The sequence below is a fragment of the Achroia grisella genome, unplaced genomic scaffold (genome assembly GCF_030625045.1).
Source record: "Achroia grisella isolate CSIRO2021 unplaced genomic scaffold, CSIRO_AGI_Agris_v1 utg702, whole genome shotgun sequence".
Taxonomy (NCBI): domain Eukaryota; kingdom Metazoa; phylum Arthropoda; class Insecta; order Lepidoptera; family Pyralidae; genus Achroia; species Achroia grisella.
The window spans coordinates 1773198-1798703 of NW_026712999.1; the positions used below are offsets into that span (position 1 = coordinate 1773198).

The window sequence follows — 25506 nt, forward strand, 5'->3', positions numbered from 1 at the left end:
TTTAACATTACCTATGTATTGAACATGACGTTATTTTAATATTTACAAACAAATCTAACTTTATGTACATTGTTAATTATTATTCAATATAATCAGTCTATATCAATAATAAATATGGCGTCTAATAATTATACAATAAAAAGTTTGAAATTTTAAATAATTTTTAATATTTTTTAAATAAAGTAATAGCTAATATAAATATATATAATTTTTTATGTGAATTGATGTGGACATTTCTTTATTATTGCTCAAAACATAATGTTAGACATTATTTAAATTTCACATTAAAATTCTGTATCTTTTAAAATGTTATCCATTTCTCTTTGCAAATTACAAATAAATAACAAAATAGAATATGAAAGCTAAAAGAAATATTAAATATTCCGTATTATATATTAATTTAACAATATTTAATATAATAATTACAATTTTCAAATTGCTTCGAACCCTGAGACGAATAAACTACACGTAATAATATTATTAGTATAAGTAGAATCAAGTCAGCTATCTTATTGACGTGCCAGTATAGCTTCTTAATAAAAACTGTAGTAGTATTTGTAGTAGGAGCACCATTAATGTCGGTAAACATGTTTCTGTCGCTCCTCCTAAAAAAAAAATATATAATTAATCCATGTCATGTTCATTAGTAGTGTACAACTGCTTACGATTGCCAATAATCATCAAGGCTATCAGCTTAGTTGCCAATTCAATTAAATAAAAAAAATTGCCTTCATCATTTCAGCATGGAAGACATCCACTGCTGAACAAAGGCCACCTCCAAAAATCTCCACGACGATCGGTCCTGCGCTGCTGCTGGGATCGGTGCTGATACGATCACGCAGAGAAATTCCAAACTAACTAACTACAACTATTTTAGTTGTAGTTAGTTTGGATCGAGGGATCTACTCAAACGTACACAAAAAAATATAAAAATCGGTCCACCAGTTTAAGAGTTCAGATAAATACTCGCTATGTCATACATACTCGTTTATAAAAATACGTTCTCGAATATCGCCAGTATTGCCAGTTTAATATTACATCCAAATTTTATGACAAGTAATTTAGCAGTATACAATATAAATAATACAAAATAGTTAAAATATTGTAAAAATCGATTCACCTACTTATACTATTTTTCAGAGTTTAACTACTCGTTACTTCAGCTACTAAATTTATATACATTTGATACATAATTTAACCAATGGTGTTCTTGTAACTTCGAAGTTCTCCTCTCCTATTCAAACGGGGATCGAAATTAAAACTTCCTGAATCGAGATACCAACCAATGGAGGTGTCCACACACTAAAGTTATATCCATCAGGCAGCAGTTTGCCTTTAAGTTTTTCCGCGAGTTCCTTCAGCACTCGCTATAAAACTAACAGCATTAGTATAGTTGGAAAAATAAGTTTTTACTTATAATTTACCTGTAAAACTTCTCCCTAACGCAGACGCAGGATTTGCACTTCGTTCTCGTAAAACTAGCGTATGGCTTGATGATTTCCACACATCGAATATCGATGCTTCACATCTGGAACAATACGGGTGTGCTATATTTATATATTAAATTCTAGGAATATAAAGTAAGAGAAAGAAATTTGAATATATAATATAATCTGAAATAATAATATAATCTGAGAATTTCTAACGTATAATTATAGAAGAGTGGTACTGATAAAATATAGAGATAGAAAGAGTGCAATAGGACACGGATAAATTGTAGATTTTTTAAGAAAGTGTATGTCTTCACATTTATTGACATAGTATCTAAAAAAGTACATAATATTCATAATATACATTAGTAGACAATCAACAATATACTAAAACTATTAGATTACTAAAATTACCATAGATTTCTGTGGCAAACAAAGGTAACGCCTCGCATATGCAGAAAGTATAATATATCAATCACTTTATGTTTCTGTAATTCTTTTTTGAAATTGTGAGATTTATATATATTATTATAATAACAGAATATATAGTCCTTGTCACTCTGGAATAATGTACCTATCAAACACTAAAAGAACGAATCAAATCGGTGCAGTTGTTCCAGAGTTTACCGTCCTTATGACAAAATCCGCTATCTCTCACTTTTTTTCAGTCACGTAGTCCCCCGTAAACCAGATAATCTGTAGTACTGTATAACGTAAAGCCAGGTGAAAAAAGAGGCAAAGGTAAAACACCTGCACGTTGGGCTGATGCTATTCAATATGCCTCCCAGTAGTATTTACCTGTACAGCTATATACAGCTACATTCATGCGCTTGAAACAAAATGTATATGCTTGGAGAGTATTAGATAGTTTTACCTAGTACTCACTTTATTAATTTTATTTACTTCAAGACAATTCACATAGAGTTATCTAGTTCCAAATTAAGCAGAGTTTGACTGTGGGTATAAACAGCTGATCGAAATCTTAAATACATTTTTTTCGTAAATACAGATACATATACATGCAGAAAAAATCTAGACTAATACAAATCGTACTCATGAATAGTTTGTATCGTGCGAGGAATCGATCTCGCGACTATTCGACGTAAGGCGGTGTGTAGCTGTTTATAGCTACACCACCGAAATCAACGTATGCGGCTTAACTGATAATATCTACATATCTATCTTATGTGCCTCTTACCGAATCATAAGTGTAGGCACAGGTGACAATGCGGCCGCCTCCAGTTCTAATGTCGCCAAACTGGAGGCATAGCCATTACTGAAGTTTAACATGTGGTTTGCAGTAAAGCCGGGGACCTGGGTGCAAACATTATCATAATACATTATTTATTTGAAACATGTAATTATAACATTAATGATGTTTGTAACGAAATAAAAAAAGGAAAAAAACATGGTATTAAATTCTCTACTTTGTTATATTTATGCTTTAGATGATATCATTATATTTATCGTTTAAAAATCCGACAAACTATATTAATAAAGTTCTTACGCACATAACATACAAATGTATATAAATATACATAAAGTTTGTGTGTTACTTCAGAATTTTTGTCTATGTCAACCGATGAATAATTATATTCTTATTCAAAAGCTTATCGTGTAGTTCCATATAAAGATAAAGATTTGGTTTAGTTTGTTGAATCAGGCCGGCACCTTAAAAAACTTTGTGTTTCAATTTATATTCCTCAATGACTGGCCAAATTAATGTTATGTAAAAAAACAACAACAACATAAAATTCTGTTGCAACAAAAACAGTGCCATGACTAAATTACATATAATAGTGCATTTTCATGTCAACCACGAATGGTGCAGAGATTAGTTATTACATTTTTATAATTATCTTAATAGCGCCATGACTTACATATAGTGATTCATGTTTGTATGTAACATTTTTATAGTAGATTTAATACCTAATAGCTCAATGATAATTTGTATACAACTGTATGAAACAAACCAGAACAACTTACCATCTGTTCGTTGACGTACCACGTAATATTGGCCGCTGGAAGTGACGGCGGTGATGAGCAATTCGCTCGTATGTGGTCGCCTCCAACGTAGGACATACGGTCTGACGTGACGTTTGGACTAATTAATGGCGGTTCTGTTGGAAGAAATAATATTTTACGTTACAAAATTTCATATAATAATTGTTTTATCCTAAACAAGGGTACGCTCGTATTCCAGTCTTCAAAACAAAATAGCAACCATTTTGTTTCATCAATGTTATTTTCTAATAGACACATGCCTGGAATTGAAAATCTTACTTTTTTTGACTGGTTAACTGCTGTAGTATAAAAGAAAAAAAAATGTAATAACTAGATGTGCCCGTGGCTTCACCCGCTTGATATCTTTAACCTATGAATTATTCTGATGCTGAATGATGAATTATTCTGAGCTATATTACTGTAAAGTTTCAACAAAATCTGTTGAGTAGTTTTTGCGTGAAAGAGTAACAAACTTTCAAGTTTATAATATTATTAAGATTAAAATTTTATTAACTGGGTTCGTAATTTTGTACTTAAAATTCGTATTTCGAATTTATATTTCATTATCAAATTTGTTTCAAGTCTGTTATTCACCTCTTCCAGCTTCACTTATTCAATCCTACAAATAACATTCGATAGTACCTTAAAAGAAGAAAATCGGTTAGGATTTCTGTTTGTGTTTATATACCCAAAAATATCCGCAAATATTTATCCAAGAATGTGTGAATCCATCGAAATTGGGAAAAAATCCGAACAAAAGATAACAATATTCCAGTTGGAGCCGAGTCAGATTGAGCTGCGTTTGTTTTTGTCGGACAAAATGCCATCTGCGCTGTGAATATGCAATATTTCACAGATCCTAATAAAAGATTCGCGGAATGAGTGGAAATATTGAAAATTGGGCAGATGGTCACCGAACAAACTCAAAGCATTTGTATAGTGATGTTTATGAAAATTTGCCTACGAATATTGCAAAATGTTTTGTTAAATATTGACAGCGACTATTAATGTTCAATCTGACTTATATAGGTATATCTATATTCGTTTCGTAAATAGTAGTCTTCAATTAGTGTTAAAAAGAAGTCCTTTTTTATTATAATATACGAACGATCTGTTATTGTAAAATAACAATCATTTTGTAATTTGTAGGTAATACGCTAGATAGATTATCAGTAACAGTTAAAAGGATTTGTCTCTCGTATACGGCTTCATACTAAACTTATAGCTACATAAAATTTCTTAAATATTTTAATAATTTATAGATTTTCACATTTAATTAATAAAAACATTGCATGACAAGTAACTACATACCTATAGAATACATATTTATTGTTTAATAATGATAAATATTTTGAACAAGAAATTAGTAATAATTTGTAAAATGAGTATTATACTTGGTCGAAAACTAGCTTGTTCACAAAAACAGGTTCACGCTTAACATGTTGCTCTATAACGAGGCTGCAGACAAATGTCTAACGATTCTATTTCTAAAAACATTTACGCCACAACCCCAGTGAGGAAAAATGAGCTTTGTATTTTTACGGCTAGAAAACAAAGTCAGTCAGTCTACCACACCCATGAAAATCCTAAGGAGACAGCACGTCCGGTGTTTCATCGCCTTAACGTGAGCAGTAAGCTGATTTTGTTTTCGAACGTAAAAAAGAGGTAATTTTATTTCGTTATGGTTGAAACGTAAATGTAGTTAGTAATAGAATTGTTTACTATTTGCCTACGTTCTATTTCACTAGTTATTTATGATTATATGCTTATTCTATAGATCTCTACGAGTGCCTCTTTAGCGTATACCATTATTCATTAAAAAATGTAAATATATAAAACAAAGAAAGAATCTATAATACAAGGTTTAGAAAACTACTTACAGTTGGCCTTAAAAAGTGTCGTAAAGTCACTACTGATGGAATTAGTATTAAGAATGTTGTTTGTAATTTCTCCCTAAATGGCTAGTAATTCAAGATTCAAATTACTTAAATTTATTTGGGCGCTGTTCCTAAGCTATAAAAAAATAAAAGTTGTAAACATCTTTTAAATACCTTATAGCTGCTGTACAAAGAAAAGTTGTAATTTAACTAAACAACATTCCAGCTATCCAAGTACATTTTGTAAACAACTGTACATAAATAAATAGGGACAGAGCAATTTAGTTTAAGAGCTAAAAGACAAGTAACCCGACAAATTAAAAGAAAGCACGAAAATTTGCTTGCACAGGTCATTAACCCCATATCTCTCAGAGAATAACCGGAGTAATTATTTATTTATGTGGATGGCCAGGAATGGAATGTGACCCCGCATTTTTCGCAATGTACCAGATTAAAATCAGTTTACAAGTTTAAATATACCTATATACCCGTTTCATTGTTCAGAACAAACTGGTCTCTGTGCGAGCAAATAATTCCTATAGCTATAGCAAGTGCCTATCTTATACTGCGGATAATAAATTTCTTGCCTACAGACTTGCCTAATTGTATTACTATTAACAACATAATACAAATTGATATCATTTCTTCTATCTAAGCTTTCGACATAAATTATTTATGGGTACTTCTATTGTTATTCTATTGTTTAGTTCAGGATGGACTGTGTAATGCTTGCTACACATGAGCCTGATAGGTTCTAGTGGCATGTCCACATTTCATTCGTTACATTCTAATCCAAACTGGCAGGTGGCGAGCTTGCCATGGATTCATTTTTTTTTAATATCTGTATTTCCGTCACTTTTTCATTCCGTTAGATGTATAAATGGACACAAATAGATTTTTTTTATCGTGTTGTCGGCTACATTTAGCAACTCACGACAAACTGGGCGTAATTCAGGATAGTAAACCACGACACTCGTTTTATTGCAATTTCAATTATATAAAAAATATGTATACTAACCAACTACAACCATCTCAGCTGACTTGATATCCGTGTGGAAGAGGGGGGCATCCGCAGACACCTCGCACTGATATTCCCCCGTCAACGTCCGGTCTACCTCTGTCAGGACTACGCGATTTTGGTCTGATGCTGCTACCTAAAGAACAGAATTAAGAAAAATAAGTTCTCTTATATCTGAAAATTCTATTTAGGAGTCTTGTCTAATTGTTGTTTTTTTTTTAATTTGTCGTTTAGTACACTTCATTAATACAGTTACCTTTGTTGATGTAATAACCTAATCTTCATTGATTTTTCAACTAGGGGTTACTATTTGTTGTTACGGCTATCATAAATTACCCGGGTGATTTCCATTTCTTTAGAAAAAATGTAATTTCGGATATTTTTTTACATTTATATTATATATAAAAATATTTGCGTTTGCTTTCCAATTCTATATTATATTTTTTACATTATAGAATTGGAAAGCAAACGCAAATATTTTTTGGACGGACTAGCTGTGAATCGCGAATACGTCTGCAAGAACTATTATCCCCTATTTCATCTCTTTCAGATATTTTTAAGATATAATAACTGCCCAGAAAAGAATACAAAAATACAAATACGTCCTATAGAATAATCACGTTTCATTCGTATTTTAGAATCCCCGATAATTCGGCGCTGTTGCAACCGCCATAATCACGGGTAAACCCGTTTACCCGTGGTAAAGCCTATAAAACGTGGTAAGATCCAGTTATACTTTAATATTACCTCTTATATTCGATTATTCTTTTGCTCACCTCTTTTAATATTCAAATTCAAATTGAAAGTTCGTTACAACGCAGAAAATTAGAACTAACATTTTATAAACCTTTCAAATTTTAAACTAAATTTAATACTATAAACTGATTAGTTCTTAAAGACGAAATGAAATCTAATGTAGATATTTCTTTCGGTGAATCTACGCTATCTAGTTGCTTGCTTAATAATGCTTTAATTTTATTAGTTAGTTAGTAGTTTAAGTTTGTGTTATAGAGTTTAGTTAAGAATATGTGTGATGATTAGAATTTGAATAAACATTATATTAGCGTTGTGGGTTGCAGTAGGTTTTTAACATTTGACATTGATCGTCACTGCACCTTTTGAATTACACTTTCACTGACGTCTATCAATTCTTGTTATTTTCCTAAAAATATTTCTCTCCAATTTTCATTACAATCCAAGCGTTAGTTATATAAACAAATAGAATATTATTTGATAGAAAAACTGACAGGTCATAAAACGTGGGCTTCATTGAAAATGCATTGGTTCGACACACATATATCACATGGGCTAGATGCTACAATAAAATCTTTATGGCGGTATATATCGGTATTTTATATGGGGCCCGACAATTTGTATTGGCAAATGTTGTATGTACACACAATATGTTTATATTATTATTTTAGATATTTACCGTCGTTATAAACCTATGTTAAAAAATGCTATCTCATGATTTAGAGTTGACATTATTATTATTTAGACAATAGATATAGGCGTTTGAAACAGAGTTGAGATATTGACAGATTCAAATATACGAATAATTGTAGTTAACTTCTTCGAACTCTTGAAACTCTTTCGAACTTATTAATAAAAAATGGGATAAAAATTAATATTTTATTAGCCCTTTAATTATTATTATAGCCCGTATAATTTGTACATAATATTATATGAAAAAAAAAACTTTTTAATATAGTAAAAATAAGTTATAAAGAGATAACAGTTTTGTTAGTTAATTTTTCATTCCATACTTTCTTATTATTATACTATATGTCTTACTATATATATCTTCCTGACTTATAATATATAATTTGTGATTTTCAACGAAATATTTGACAGTTAAAAACAAGTATAAACTTGGAGAATTGCAAACTTATTTATTTTTTTTATTTATAACTCTTTATTGCACCTTAAAAACAATCCAAAGAAAAAACAATATTCATAATATACAGAAAGGTAGGCTAGGCACAAAAGGCGGTCTTATCGCTAAAGCGATTTCTTCCAGACAACCTTTGGGTAGAGGAGAAAAGACAGAAGGTGGTGGATGGCGCAAGACAGAATGAATGGACATGAATAATAATAGTAATATGTCATATATATATCCATATATATATATATACATATATACACATAACATAAATAAATATACATACATTATACATAATATAAATATAAATATAAAATTAAAAAAGTAAATTAGTAATAATACACAGTAACTAAGCAATGTGCAAATAAGAAAGAGACAATTTAGTAGAAAGAAAAGGATAGTAGAAAGACAATTTAATGAGAGAGATAGTGTGATTTTACAGCATTTTTAAAAATAGCTAATGATTGAGCGCTACGTATAATCCACAGTCGCACGGCGTACACAGCGAAAGAATTGGTGTAGAAGGAGGAAGTATGGGAAGGAGTTTTAAGACATAACAGCCATGATTTTGTGCCTCACCGAGAAATACAAATTTTTCTTTGAGATAATAAGGAGTTGCAGGGTTAAAAAGAATTGAATAAAGAAGAGAGAGGATATGCCAGTCCCGGCGTAGACGTATAGGGAGCCACTTGAGCTGTGAACGAAACTGAGAGACATGGTCATATTTGCGTAGTCCAAATATAAACCTAATACAAATATTTTGAAGGCGCTCAAGTTTATTTAATTGGACTTCGGTGAGATCTAGGTAGCAGGTATCGGCATAATATAGGAAGAAGTAAGGTGTGTGCAAGCGAAATTTTGGTGTCTATGGGCAGGAAATTACCCAATCTTCTGAGTGAGCCTGCGGCCATGAAAATTTTCCGACTAACCTCAGCCATTTGAACTGACCATGACAATGTTCTGTCAAAGTGGATGCCGAGATTTTGATTTTGATGAGAGACTTAATTGCAACTCTGAAAAGGTCCGTGAAAACTTGCAAAATTATGGATTTTAATCTGTATCAAAATGAGAATTGTTTGCAACAGCATTATTTAGTTAACTTGATAACAAGCACAGTGTTAAATACGCAGATGAAACGAACGAGATAGCTACAAACAAAAAGATCCTACAAGTATATGCTACGAACGGCATCAAAACAAATATCTCGATGCAGTGAAATGCGATTCCGAACACATGGTTAGTTTGAAAAGCTGATCTCTGAACTTCCAAACGTGTTACGGAATTCCGTTATGTCTCTAATGGGGGAATACATTAGGAAAATTACAGCATCAAATATGATCAGATACCGTGAAAGTTAAATCAAAATTTTCCGTTCTCTGTTACGGGTAAAAAATATTGAAGATCCAATTAAATTCAGTTCCATTGTTTTGTTTATATGCACAACATGTACAATTACAATTTATGATCTAATTTCATTTTATTAAGTTATTCTATGTATAGTGAAATAAATATAATTTCTATAAATTGAAAAAAATCTATAACGTGTATATAAATATACAAAATTATTATCTGTACTTAATTATTATTTTGACGCTCAATACTTACAATATATATCTATCACTTCGTATTATCGAAGTAATTTATTTTACTCGATAAGCAGTCTAATGTTACATAGTACTAATTATATTGCAATTATCCAATGCCAATTAGTAATCGTCAGCAATATGATACAATATAATATATGCAAATAATTGAATTGGAATTATGATCAGTAGAGATAAAAAATATTACATTATAGGATATCAATAACAGAAATGAATAAGAAACTATGTATTATTCAATAATAGTAACGAAGTAACCAATGGGTAGATCTTATATTAATTTCCTACTTTCCCCTAAGAGGAGAAGATAGTTTGACGATAAGACCGCCGTTTTCTTTGCACATTCTAACAGTGTATTTTGTGTACTAGTTTTTTTATGTATAAAGAAGGGTTATATCTATATAACAATACTTACATCGACTTTTATCTCTGAAACTGGAAACACTTTGGTCGCTGGTGATTCCTTGGGCACGTATCGATAGAATTCCATCATATTTTTGTACCATCTTATGGAATACAATTGTGCACCTTCCAGCTCATATCTGCACATCAGCTCAGCATTCTGCCCCGTTAATACGGCCTTCGGTACATCTATTTGGACGGATTTCAGCGCGTTGATTGTACCTGTAAATAAAGAATAAATGTTTTAGTATCTAGAAAATCTTTATAATAAATGTTTTGTAAGGTGATAAAAATTTTATATCTTTAAAAATATACAAAAAAAAACTTTTGACACGATTTCGTTTTCCATCAGTATATAAATTAACATAGACTCCTTTAGGGATAGAGATAAAAAAAATAAGAGTATATAATTAAAAAACTAAATACCCCGAAAGTATATATGTAAAGTATATGTTTTTTTTAAGATATAGGTTAGTTTACTAGTTTCATTATGAAAGGTGACGTTATTATATATTTTAAAATAGGCTTATATATGAATTTAGATGTGAAAGAGCATTGAAATAATTGCAGTTGATATACTTTTGCATTACAGCATAATGGTTAAATCATAAAATAAAATGGTTTTACTATATCCGGTAAAGCTGTAAAAGATAGCTGTGTAGCCAGTAGCATTAGAATAGTTTTAAAACAAATCTCGATAAGTAGGTGGTACTTGGTTTACGAGTGAAGTGAATGAATATTTTTCACGAATATATTTCAATTAGCCCCTCAAACTATACTGGTTAAACCCTTCTGACTGACTTATGGCAGTGATGACTTGATAAACATTATTCTGTAGATAAGTTAGTAAACATAAATCTCTTAAATGTTAGGAATTCCTTGCACAAGATTCAACCGGATAATCTGCCAGATTATATAACCTTCATTTCTTAACACAGATTAACAGCAACAATTTTTATTGTATAATTAAAATGTATTATATCTATCTTCCTTCCTTTTATTTTAATACAATATATTGAAACTTGCCACTTTGTAGACGTGAACAATTGTAGATTGTATTTTTTCATTTCATAAATAGAGAATCTATATAACGCCGTTTATTATTTGATCAACAAATTAATATGACTAGTATGCCTGATATATACAATACAATTTATGTGGTCAGTGTTTAGAAAAGAACCATTTTTATAACAAATAAATAGTCTAATAAAATACTTCTTTATAGGTCATTCAAAAAGTAAAACTTCACGGAACCCTTCTTTTGTAGAGCCAGTAAAGGACTCGACTCTAATAGGCAATTTATTTCCAACGTCATTTCTATGACACTCTATATAAAAGTTAACAACCCGTTTTAACCTTCAGAGATACAAAAAGGATGAAAGAAAAAGAAAGCTATTAAAATTGGAAAGAAAACAATAGCGTCTTAGGTTGATCGCGCCATAACCTACCAGGAGCGCAGAGAGAGCAAGAGTTTCGTCATAAGATTTTATGGTAACACCCGTGCAGTACATTTTTACCTTGAAAGGTACCACTGAAGGTGAGGAAAGTAAATATCCAGTTTATGGCAGCTCGTTAGAAGTTGGGTCATAACGTTAAACGACGTCCCCGCTGTTATCGCTACTTTTTGCTCTTCAAATCTGAGGCTTAATACTTCTTGAACTTATGATTGCCTGGTAGGTGATACGTGTTCGGGTCGTGTTACTGATGTACTTAAATCGGTTTCTGTATGATGACCTGAGATTCGCTTTGATGTTAATGTGTTCTATGAGTCGGAATCGATATAAGCTTATTCGCGAAAAATATTTGATATTTATTGAACTGTAAGCAGAAGTAGAGATAATGTAGGTATATGTTTCTGTCAATATTTAAAAATATACTAAAGGAAATATTGTATCGAGAGTGTACAATGGCACATCAACGGTCATCGAGTAACAATCATAGTAAAGTCACTAAAGCATTGCAGTGTTTATATTTAATAATTCTAGTACTTATCATAAATATATATGCTTATAATATTCAAATAATAATTAATAATCTTTTATCATTATCAATGTAAAAAATTTAATATTGTATATCATGTATGCCTGAAGTTGTGCTAAGCTTGTTATTCGTTGTCCGCCTTACCGGATAAATCTAAATAGAGAATTTACAGTTAGTTCGACACAAACTACAAAGTTCTAGCTGACCGATATGGCCGACTTAATTTTACTTTACTAACATTAGCACGTTATATTTCTTACCTTGTGTATTTCATTAACATTTTTTGTCAAGCTTCTCTTACAGACCCAACTTTTAAAGGATCTAATTGAATATTCATTTTACACATAAGTGTAATAATCGATTTCAAAAAGAATATACTTCTATGTGAACTTAAATATAAATAAGTGTAAATTGTTATTAATTTGCACCGAACTGATTTACGTGAATACACAAAACTTATTCACATTAAATTTCCAGTATATTACTGGAAATTTAATTTAATATAATAGTTTCAAAATTATTTGACTATTACTTCTAGTGTATATTATACAGTGTTAATAGAAGACAGGACAAAATTCATGAAAATATTTATTTTTTATTATTAATTCATGTTATGAACTGAAGTCATTATTTATAAAACCCAGTAAAGAACATATAGAAAAATAATTATTATTCCAACAAATAAAACTTTTTTATTTATCAGATTCTGGTCATTACTATTACTATATGATAGTTACTAGTCTAACGGACTATACAGATATATATGTATATTCTTTTAACAAATACAACTTCCTACGAGCAGTTCAAGTGAACGTAACCTATAATACTATTTAGGAAAACTAAAATAAAACTGTTGCAACAAATTAGGCCACCAGCTTCCCAGTGGCTTCGATGACCTAGATATATGGCATATAAATTTTAATATTTTTACTTCAGAATACAGCCAGAAATAAATGCGAATACTCCACAATCGGGGTATTGAACTATGATATTTCTGTACGAATTTTATATTCAACACGATATTGCGCCAAACAACCGGGCAAACAAAGAGATAAAAGCTTTTTAAATCTCCAAATTTATGGTTTGTTTGTGCAAACGGAATACTATTTGATAAATCCTAGTGCTCGTGGACCGATATTATTTTAATACTTACCGAATGCCGGGTCATTTTATGCGAACTCACGCGTCTCAATGTGAAGTAAAGTTTACTGTTTCCTATATTTTATTCAATGTTTTTGATCTCGTAACTGCCAAAATGTAACTAGTATATTCACAAAGCGGAAAATCAGTATGTTTGATAATTATTCAAATGGTTTGGTTTGTTCAGCGGGAAGTTGGTTCTAATTAGTTGAATTTCGTTATAACCCACCCTGGTAAAATGTGTGTGTTTGTTTTAATGCAAGCGTAATATTCGTAGAGTTAGGATTTATAGCACATTTAAATGAAACGAACATTATGATCTATGTAAACTATTATATATAATACTAGCTATTCCCGCTACTTCGTCCGCGTGGTATTTAACTTTATTTTTCTAAAATAAATATAGCCTAAGTTACTCCCTATTACATAAGCTACCTGCCAAAAAAAGTCCCATCAAAATCGGTCCAGCCATTTCATATATTACTCGAAACAAACAGACAGACAGACAAAAATCGTAAAAAATGTTATTTTGGTGTATATACCATTTTTATATTCATATGTACGTAGTAAAAAATGGTAATTTTTTTCGTAAATACATTCATATTATATATATGATACACCCAGGCCGATACAAACAATCGAAATCAAATGTTTATGCCGTCCGAGGAATCGAACCCGCGACCATCGGAAGTAAGACGGTATACTATGATAAGAATTATGATAACTTATTTCTCATAATGAGGTTTAATAAGTATTCGGTTCTGCCATATTCAAACAGAAACACTGTTTTTAAGACAAACTGATGGGCGGCATAAAAAGGTTGACAAAAGAGACAAAGGTACAAAATCTACCTCTAGCAAAATAAAATTAATTATTATAAATTTTAGAAAAAATGATATATCTAATATATCATCTAATATTCCAACTAAATAAACACTAACTTATTGTTACTATGACAACGGTGTTTGGTAAAATACGTAAAAACGAAATCGAAGTTATATTTTAAATTCAATTGTTCATGTTAAAGCTCCAGCGTAACGAAATTCATCAAAATGCAAAAATACGATGTTTCGTAGAATAAGTGATTTTTAACAGAGTCTATTGAACTACGTAATTGGTTATTTTTTTTACAGAAATATTGAAATACAACAATATTTACGCAGACAATAGAAAAAAACTGGTACTAAATAATAAAATAAATCTCATAATTCTCAGATAATATGGGTAGAAAGCATTGTAGAAATTCTGGTGACTTCACATAAGAGATATTCAAATCTTTGCGCATATTTTTTAAGTAATTGGAATGTTAAATATGGTTGGTGTTAATATTATTGGTGATATTTACCCCTAAACGTCGCTTATATATGTAAATAACAAGGAGTAAGAACGTCTCGACGAAGTCCATCCGTTTACACGTGTAACAGCCGCGATACTTCGTTCTACCAATGTGTTGCTATTTCAGTAAACTAAAATGGTATCTTCTATCATCAATCCCTTATCTACCCTACAACCACCAAGTAATAGGACATTGTCTACAATTTACGGAGTAACCTGACATTTAGGGTGAAGCAGCTGGAGTCAAGTCACAACGTGCGTTTTAAGGCGTTTGTGGCCCGGGTCCCCACCAACATTCTGCCCACTTTCAAAGAGGTCTCTGATCGAAGGGGATGGTGTATCGGCGCTGCTGTTGCAGATTTACGTCGTCAGACCACAGAGATGATTTATATTTATATTGTTATAACATGTATATGTTTGACTATCATAAGGGCCATTAGTAGCTTAAAATAAAGAAATAAATAAAATAAAAAACTTATTTTACAAAGTAGGCGTTTGTTAGGCGGCTGCAATAGATGAGACTAAGTTATTATAAAATAATTCATTTCAAGGTGATTGGTAGGGTCAAACCAGTCAACGTCTATCAATATAATTTTATTTGTTATCGGTATTTAACATCACTAAGAAATAGATGAAGATTAAATTGAAATTAACAGTGTAATTGATACTCACATTCTATTTATTAATCCGAACTAATCTTATGGTTTCTGTTACCTTACTAAATATTTTTTTAATATGAAGATACACTGCATTCCATGAACGAACTTCTAAAAAACGCAGACGCTGTTGCGGTAACAAATACTAGTCTATCAAAAGAGGGCAGTAAACCATTAAGCCCCCAGACTATTGATCAGTAAATTTCGAATCATTAAGTCGATCAATGTTTAGGGCACAAAATAAAAAATGTTTAATATAAATTCATCTGAATGATAATGAATGAATCAATTACAATTTAAATGTCGAACGACCAATCGAATGTCTATAAAAGATACGATTTTAATTCCATTCAGCAAACCGGTGGCCTGATTGAAAACGTATTTAAATGTAACAGGCTGTTAGGTTTTTTTAAACTTGTGTCACAAGCGAGTCTCGTTCGAAATTGCTTTTCCACTTTTGAATGAAATGTTGACTATAGCTTTTTGATCCGTTTCGTCATTCGTTCAGACCGAATGACAACTCGCGGTTGTCAAAATTATTCGAGTAGAGAAATCGATTTGATGAACCGTCGAATTAATTTGTTCTGGTGTTTTTGAATATTCATTGAACAGGTTTGTTTTTGAACGGTACGAGAGTTTGTGGTGGGAAATCGTTTTTTGTATATTTTATACATTTTAACTTCGTTTTTCCGTTGCATTTGTTTATTAATTCGTTAACACAGTTATAAAGGTATCAGCCGAAATGATTGAATAATCACATGACAGATTTATGTTATACTTTTTTGCTTTATTATTTTTTTATTCAATATGGATTGATAAAGAAATTGATAGTAAGCGGTAACCATTGCTTACAAAGGTACTGATAAAGCCCGTAATACCACTCATGCTTTGTTATTTTGAAGGACTAAGATGACAAGACTCCATCAACAACCAGTAATTTCACTACCTTCACACCCGTACAGACGATTTTTTACAAAATATAGTTCAGATACTTATAATAACCCTGAACAATGCACACAGCCCCATCTAATCTCAAGCTATGGAGAGTTTGTGTTCTAAGTACTAGACAACCGATAGAAATATTTTTATGTGTAAATAATATACATATAAATCGTCTAAACAATACTCATATTTAAAATGTTTACATTGTGCGAGGCATCGAACTTGTGACTATAGGAAGCAAAACCGTGCTAGGTTACGTATATAAATTTTATTTTTAACATTAAACTTTCCATTGCACAGCATTTACTGTAATATAAGTTTATTCAGAAAGTATAAAACAACTCTCGCAACTTCTTTATTTTCTTCATATTATGAGAGTGTCAAGCAAAAACTTTATGAAAATATAGTGTTTAAGAAGTGCTTGCTGGAAAATGTGTGTACAATTTTTTAAGAGGTAAAAAATTAACCAACCTCTAATGTATATTGTTGTTCTAGTGAGTTCATTGTGTTTTATCGAAACCAGTTACGAGGTTCTTTTAAAAACAGATTTTATAAACCGTTTTTATTGTGTAAAATTTAACATTTCCCGTGAGGAAAAAGTAATATTAAATAGAACTATGGCATTATTATGTGAATTTAAAATGCACATTTTCCATTACTTTAAAAAACTACACAGGAAAATATGATGTATATTGCCTTCTGGTACACCGGCTATATTTACATGGAACCCGTTATACCTCAAGATTTATCATAATGTTTGCTATCATAAACTTATTTTAATCAAATTTTATATTACCTGAGTTTCATATAAATTTGAATGCTTTAATATTGTTGATGAATGCTATAAAATTTATACTACTGTAACTGAGAACGAGATGAATACACTATTATTTAAGAAAAAACAAAAATACTTGTTTTAGGAGAGATCCCAATCATCAAAGTTGTTAACAAAAGGCCATATAAAAAAAAATCAAAACAATATAAATATTTAATAGAAGTTTAGTTGAAAATTAAAATATCATGAAATATTAAAAAATACAGTCTGCATATATAACGATTACTAAAGAAATACTCGTATATGTAGGAGGGAGTGACGCTAGTTGTCGTAATTTTTAGAATATTTGAAGTATCCCTTAATGTATATAGTTTTTATTGACTTAAATATATTTAATAGTATCAGTATTTGTTCCTATACACAAGACAAACATTAAGATACTATGTTGATTTTGATATAATACATACAGGTATGTTTGTAAAACCACTCCGTTATTACAATTTGCCCCATACGTACATAAGTTATATTTATCTGTTTTAAGCTCAGTCGAACTACATGAACACAATTCACTGCATCCAGCAGGACATTGTCTCTATTTATACGATAGGCCCCGAAATAAAAGACATATATAGTGAAAATTCAGATATAAAAATTAAGTCCATTATGAGTGTTACCACTTACTCTTATTAGAACTAGTTCCTTGCACCCTTATTTGCATTACCTATTTAAAAATAAACAAATTTATATATCGATATAACCAAGTCATATGACATCCCTACCGTATATCTAGTATGACATCTTCTTTGGCCAGTTCACGACAATATTTTCACGTCACGTTAATTATGAAGCCGCAGGAAGTGTGCCTCGTTTTTGTACAATTTATTTGTTCGCTACATACTGCTGGATCATTGTTGGGGTGTTTACACGATATCTCGTATGACGGGATTATTAAATAAAATAAAAATGTATATAATTTTTATTAATAATGAAAAAATATTTTGTGTATTGTTATTATTATTATTCTTTGTATGTATATCTCCATTTGATGGTGGTAAAAGAAATGATAATGATGAAGATTGTTATGGTATATCGGACTGTTTGTAAACTAAGTTAGATTTTGCCGATTTTTATAATCACCAATATTTTCTGGAGCAATGTTGCAATGTTTAATGAATGTTCGAGAAGGAGTGCAAAAATGTATATAAAGTTAAATAAAATAACATCGATGTTCCATGCGTGACGTTCCAAATTTGAATTTTTTAATTTAATTTTTAATTGTAATTATAGGGCTAATTGCGATCTCAAACAACCAATTTATTCGCTATGTCTTCACTCCTGTGAGTAGAATAACAATTATAAACATCGCAAAATGAACATTTTATATAACGGAAAGTTTGTGATTTTATGAAAATTTTATTATTATAGTGAAACGGTGCATAGTTTAACGGGTCAATTATTTTATTAATATAATCGAAAGTATAGAGAGAAATGATTCCATTATTTATTTGTAACTCAACCCTCAAAAATATTCAACTAGATTTAAAAATTGTTTATCCTAAAATAAAGTACGTTATTAGCAAATAACATAGACAAAAATAGTTCAATAATAGTGATAGCTATGCTAATTGTAGCCTTGTGAAGCTTGTCACTCACAAGTAATGAAGAAGTTTGCTCACTTTTTAATAATAATTATTACAAAATTTTGTATGGACGATTTCTAAATATAGAATAACTACTAAATAATACTTACTGAAATTTCAATAATGTTCAATATACTATACAAAATTCAGAGGAACTAACTTAATGAAAGTTTTAATGTGTATTGTTCGGTAAATTATTAGCGTCTCTATTCTAAATTTAACCTTGCTATGTTATAATTAAGTTAATTTACAGTTATAATTGTTTATACAGGAAGTGTAATGTAATGACGTTAGCTCTACCAAGTCAAATTTACAACATTCTGCAGAGAATATTATTATCGAAACAAAGACCATAATTGTTTTTTAGATGACAAAAATAGGAAGTATTTTAAATATTACTATTATAAACTAAGTTTTACGATGATATATTCTAAATGAATTACTAACTTATTACGTCATAATGGACGCAGGACTTGACATCGCCACATTTTGGTAGCTTTATTTGAAACAAACTTTTCTCAGATTGATTTGTTATTAGTATTTTCAGCACCGTAGACTCAGTCAGAAATATATGTATATTGACATACATTTCTTTTTGTGGGTAAGATTTTAACTCACTACCATTTTGCTCTAAGTTAGAGTAGTAAACCAATCAGCTACTACGCTCTATACTGTAATTAAATACAACTTCAATTAATTAAATTTATTTAACGCCTTTTAATAATTAAAGTAGGTTTGGCCTTTTTAAGAGAACATTGAAATATAGGTATCATCTATTATGACAAAGGAATCACTAACTTTCCAGTTAGAAAATTTTATTCAAAGAGATTCGAATAAAATATATGTATTGTAAATTAATATGCAAGTTTTAGATTTCAAACCTCCTCTGTCTTCTATTTTTTTGCGTAATTAATTAATTTGAATTCAAACTTAATAATACTATCACAAATATTGTTTTATTATTTTTCTACTATTCTAGCTATTAAAAGTAGCTTTAGTTCTGCTAAATAGCTAAGAATCGTCACACATAAATTCATCAAAACGATAATAATGTGCGGAGATCAGTCTATTACTTTTGAAGCCTTAATTCCACGGACACACATGCATGTTGAAAGCTTAATACTTTTAAAAGGTTTATGTCGTAACTTAAAAAGAATGTGTACCATAAAAATCATATTCACCCTACACAAGACTGCCACAAAAGAGAAATTTCGCTGGAAGTTGTGATAAACTGCCTCGACACAGGAAGTTCCGCTACTGATTAGCGCCAAAAAGAATTTCTATCCACAACATATTTGTTCAGCACAATTTGGTCACAGAATGTTTTACAGACTACAATACCATTGTTCATTACCCGACTAGGTTAAACAAAAAGGAGGTTTACGATTTTGATCAGAATATATTTAGTCATACCAATATTCCTCTGTTCTCTCATTACTTCTAATAATTGGACAATTAAGATAATGACCTTAGCTGGTCTTATAGACCAGTGTAGTCCCACAATAAGTAGAGCTTGTGTTATGAGTATTAGACAACTGTTATAAATACTTACACATTTTGTTAGAAAATACATACATACTATACAGATAAAACACCCAGAGTGATACAATCATACTCATGAATACAAATGTACCATACGAACAATCGAACCCGCGACCATGAAAGCTTGTTTTGTCATTCCGATGATATAAAAAACCAAGCTACTTATTAGTATTATAAGGTAACGAAGTAAATGTTCAATCTGCTAATACTTTTAAGCACCTCCGTACAGAGTGTTAATTCATTGAGTTGCGTTAAATAATGTAGCAACATTTTGATCTGATCCCCTTCCGAGGGGGGACCTGATTTATCTGACTTCCACTCCGATTACTAAATGCGCCCAAATGATTCGCGCCATTAACTTCTCGTCTCCGAGTGGGAGATATTTTTTATTTAGAGCTTTTTAATACGACGGAATTATTGTTGGAGAATTTTGTTGTTGTTTCATTGCCTGTGTCGTGTATTCATTTATAAGTATCGTTGTATTGAAGCCAGATAATTTGCTGAATTGATTTTATGCGTATTCATCTGAAAGCAAATAAATAGGATTTTGTTTTCATTGAAAATGCTATTATATTTATTTGGGCAGTCTTTTGAAAACAAGAAACAATGTAGTGATATCGTGTTTACTTACTTTATAATTATATGGTTACAAGATATTTATTTTCCAACTGACTGTTGGAAAATAAATATCTTGTATTAATATTAATAATTATACCGTTATATTTAAATTTATAGAAGAATATTGCTATAGAAATGAACGAAAATTAAATAAATCTTAAATATATTTTAGTTTGAAATTAAAACTTTATATTCACATTGAATATTAGAAGCTGTATAGTATTTATAAAGAAAATATAAAGATATATGTGTATCAGAAGAAAAATATGCAGAGAGCTATATAATGAGAGAAATATGTTTTTTTTTAATAAAGAGTTTAAGTAATTTGACTAGAATTAAACTATATAACATGTTTAATAGTTATTATACCTGTGGCAAGAATTGCAATAAAAGCATTTCTGGGTTAAATTTTTCTTCTTAATTCATTGGCGAGTTAATATATAAAAATAAAAGGATGTCCTTCCTCGTGTTACAATCTATCATAGCTTTAATTTTTATTAAGAGCCTTTCAGATGTTTAGTCGTGAAAAGGTAACAATATGGTGTATAGATGGATAGATGTTCGTTACTCAATCACGTAAAAACTACTGAACGGATTTTGATAAAACTTTACAGTAATATAGCATCAGAATAGCACATAGGCTATATGTTACATGGTGAAATACATGACGCGGATAAAACCGCGGGTACAGCTGGTTTTTATTAGTAGTATGGAAGCATGTTCAACTATTTATCAAATAAGTCTTCCCTAGAATTTATTCAATCACTTAACGTCTGAGTATGTTAGTATATATGCTTATTAGATAATAACAGTGGTAAGTAAATAGCAGCTCATTTTAATATTGTTTGTAAACAACATCGAATAATATTTACGAATTATTGCAATTACGATAATGAAAAAAAATATACAGTTCCATATTTCCTTACAAGGTTATTTCTAGAATTTATTCAATCACTTAACGTCTGAGTATGTTAGTATATATGCTTATTAGATAATAACAGTGGTAAGTAAATAGCCGCTCATTTTAATATAATAAATACAGTTCCATATTTCCTTACAAGGTTATTTCTATAATAAAACCAAATAAAAGGAAAATTTTATAATGAAATTGATTATGTGATGGTGATCTTATATGTGCAAACGATAAACATTGCGAAGCAACATCAGAATATATAAATCATTTCAATATACATAATATTACAAGCAAACGAAGTAGGTATGCTTCTTTTTTAGAAAAACGATATCGTTAGCAACATACCTAGGTGAACACGTCAGTATTGCAATTGTTGTATTTGCAGACAAAGCAACACAGTAAATTATGTTATATAATTTTAACATAATTTATTTTACTACTTATATTACCAACAGACTCGAGGTTTATGATATTGATTCATAGATGGCACCGTGATAAGCGGCAATGTGAAGACAGAATTAAAATTGCAAGTTCGACTTCGTAATTCTATGTTCAAGTTACATTTCGTTCACATCTATTCAGCCGTTTAGTCGTTTAAAGGTAACAGAAAGTCAGACACATCTTCTAATTTATAATATTAGTATGAAAGTGGAAGTTATAAATCAATAAATAAATCAACCAGAGAGGTTTTTTTTTCGGACTACTCTAATGCTGAAAAAAAATTAAATCCAGAGAGGAAAGCTACTACTATGCAACGGATTTTAATGCAGTTTTTAGAACTTGATAGGAGGAAGGTTTATATGAATAATATATGTACACTCGTACGAAACCGAGGCGGATAGCTAGTTAATATAGCTATTTTTGACTTATAAATTTCAGACTGTTAATGACAAAATAATGATAAAAGTAAAATACAGATATACTATAACACATTTTCACGCACCCCTCATTTTGCTTAGACGATATCTTATTAAGTAAAACCCTTCCAACATAATTTCTCGTATCTGAAAAACAGATAATTACGCTTAGTACAAAGGAAGTTCTTACAGCCCAATATCTTTTCATTAGTCTCATATGCCACCACTTAATATTATCCTGTCATAACGCCAGTACAAAAGCCGAAAAGTCCATTCAGCGGCAACGCAGTCACAATGAGGTCCTTAACATTTGCAATTAGGGAACAAAAGTGGGTAGGTGCAAAACCTCTAATGTTTGCCGGCTGTCTCAGACAATGTGTTCGTTAGTACGCCCGTAATAAAGTTGTGCTATTATGTACTGGAGTGGATACACAGATGTTGATTACAGCCCGCTTTAATGTTCTAGACAGTTTTTTGGACAATTTATTTGTATTCCTCTACTGAAATATTTAGCTAGGTAATGGTATTAGTGAAAATTGTATGCAATAGTTTTAGCACACGACCTTATTCAAGTTTAATCGTAAGTTTTGTTTCAATTTTTCTGAATGAAATCAAATTTTAAGTCATTTTATTGATTCATATATGACAATTTTAACACATTCGCTCGCTACGTTTTTTACAATTATTCCTATCATCCAGTTTTTTCAATTAATTCTGTTATGAACAATAACTGACAAGAAACTCAATTGGTCGGTACATTTTATTAAATTTGTGAACAAAATATCTATTCATAAATAACTAATAATATAAATATATATATATATACAATAATAAATAAATACTATCATTTCCATCGATTCGGTGATATCAAAAGGAATGTAACATAATTTTACAAATCACGATTACTAAAGATACAATGAATATTCTTTCTCCCATACAGTTAAGAATAGATCGTTCTGGTACTTTCCATCTATACAACTCCCAAATGGTTAGTAAAAAATCTTAAAATTAAAAACTTACATTATTAATAACATCATTACATTATTTGTCCCATTGCACTCCATCTACGACTAACTCAGCTAATATAGAAAATTGGTAACTGAACAGATGACAACCAATTTACTATCATCTACAGTTTGCTTTTGTGTAAATTTATATTTAATCAAAACAGAATACAGTATTTTAGAAAACACGTCATTGTTATACTATTCTCTTTGCATAATGTACTTATACTTAATACGGGCGTAGTAACCTGACGGGAATATCACTGATTAATAATACGCTCTTGAATAGAACTTTGTATACAGCAAATGAAATTACGAAATGAAAACGTAACGCAACTTTGCGGAGACGTAAATTTTATAACTCCCATTCGACTTAGCGAAGAATAAAATTTGAACTTTACAACATTCATCAAGACGTCATGAGCAAAGCTTTTGAATAATAAAAATCTACGCCCGAAGCAACTCGGCGACATGCCGCCTGCTTTTTGCAACTTTTCGAGAAACATGAAGTGATTTCTTTACATTTATTATTACTGCCTAAATCTTTCACACCGTCGGTACGTATCGATGATTTTGTTATCTAAATACCCTTGATCTGATACTGTACTGTAGTATTCCATGTGTTCAAAATAACAGAATAAGATGCATAACATCGTAGTCCTCCAGAATGGTAGCGCTTGAGTCGTATATAACGGTATCACGTTATCACGGTTGTCATCTGATAACTGCTAATAAGGTAAGGTTTTTTGCCATTATAATTACTAAAGAAAACTTAATTTGTTGCTTTTCCAATGTAGGTAATAATTATTTTTCTAATTTTAGAAAAATATATTACTACTATATTTTTCAAACTGGCATAAAATTTTAGCTCCCATAGAATTTTATTATGAGGTTTTTTTTCATTACTTACATTAATATTTTAAATTCATAAGTTTATATGTCAATTTGATTGCTTCCATGAAGTTTATCATTAAGGTAGATCATTGCATCACGAGAGTGGATAAAGGCTATCGTTTCTCTCAAAATAATAGATGAAGTCATGGTAAATAAGTATTATATAAATTCACATAATGTTTTTTTGTTTCACCAATATTAAAAATCTCGACTGTTAGCCCTAAATCGCAGTTGTAAATTAATATACCACAACGTTCTCATTTATAAAAATAATAACTAAAATGTTTGTTGAAAAATCATTCCCATGTGAACAATGAAACACACTTAAAAACTGAACCTAACTAAGGAATCCTATTAAAACGCGTTCTTTCATAAATTTTATTAAATTACATGTAATACATTGTGCAGGAACTGCCGCGCCATTTCATATTGGAACATTTAAAACTAAAACTATTTAAATTTCATTTACTTCTTTTATCTTCTTAACTACTTTAATTCTTTTTACATCATTAGCTTAAACACTCGTATTTATTCCGGATATAAGGGGCAAATGAGAATAGTTTGATATTTTACGACAGTGCTCCTGGCGCCATAATATACATATACATATGTATGTATTTGACGATTGACTTTTCTGATTTAATTCAGTTTTCAGTATCTACTTACCGTATACTAGCGTGACGTATATTAGTTATGATCGTTGTTTGAGTGAATACAATCCAGTGAATTAATTTATGACTAACAATTATTCAGATATCTCTGAAGCACATACATATATTATTAATTTATACATATATATATACAAAACACTATTATTCACAATATAAGATCATTTATTTCTTCTTCAGTTTATGGTCTAAATGAATTATACGTAACTCTATTAAGTTCTTAACTTGAAAATTTTATTAATACAACTTATTTATTAAGTGAGTTATAAAATACAATTTAGATATTGTCATCGACTATAGCCTAACGCGTTTTTATATAAGCTGGCGA

At 30.3% G+C, this 25506-nt stretch overlaps 1 protein-coding gene across 1 annotated transcript in view; it reads right to left on the bottom strand.

Moving 5' to 3' along the window:
• Nucleotides 1-225: 225 nt before the first annotated feature.
• Nucleotides 226-25506, bottom strand: part of LOC131850160 (uncharacterized) — a 109139-nt gene continuing 83858 nt past the window's right edge. The window contains exons 3-8 of the mRNA XM_059200334.1: nt 10228-10436; nt 6330-6465; nt 3417-3550; nt 2629-2744; nt 1425-1528; nt 226-605 (exon numbers count right to left, since the gene is read on the bottom strand). Coding sequence (XP_059056317.1) covers nt 505-605; nt 1425-1528; nt 2629-2744; nt 3417-3550; nt 6330-6465; nt 10228-10436 — 800 coding nt within the window. The 3' untranslated portion in view covers nt 226-504. The remainder of the gene's footprint in view (nt 606-1424; nt 1529-2628; nt 2745-3416; nt 3551-6329; nt 6466-10227; nt 10437-25506) is intronic.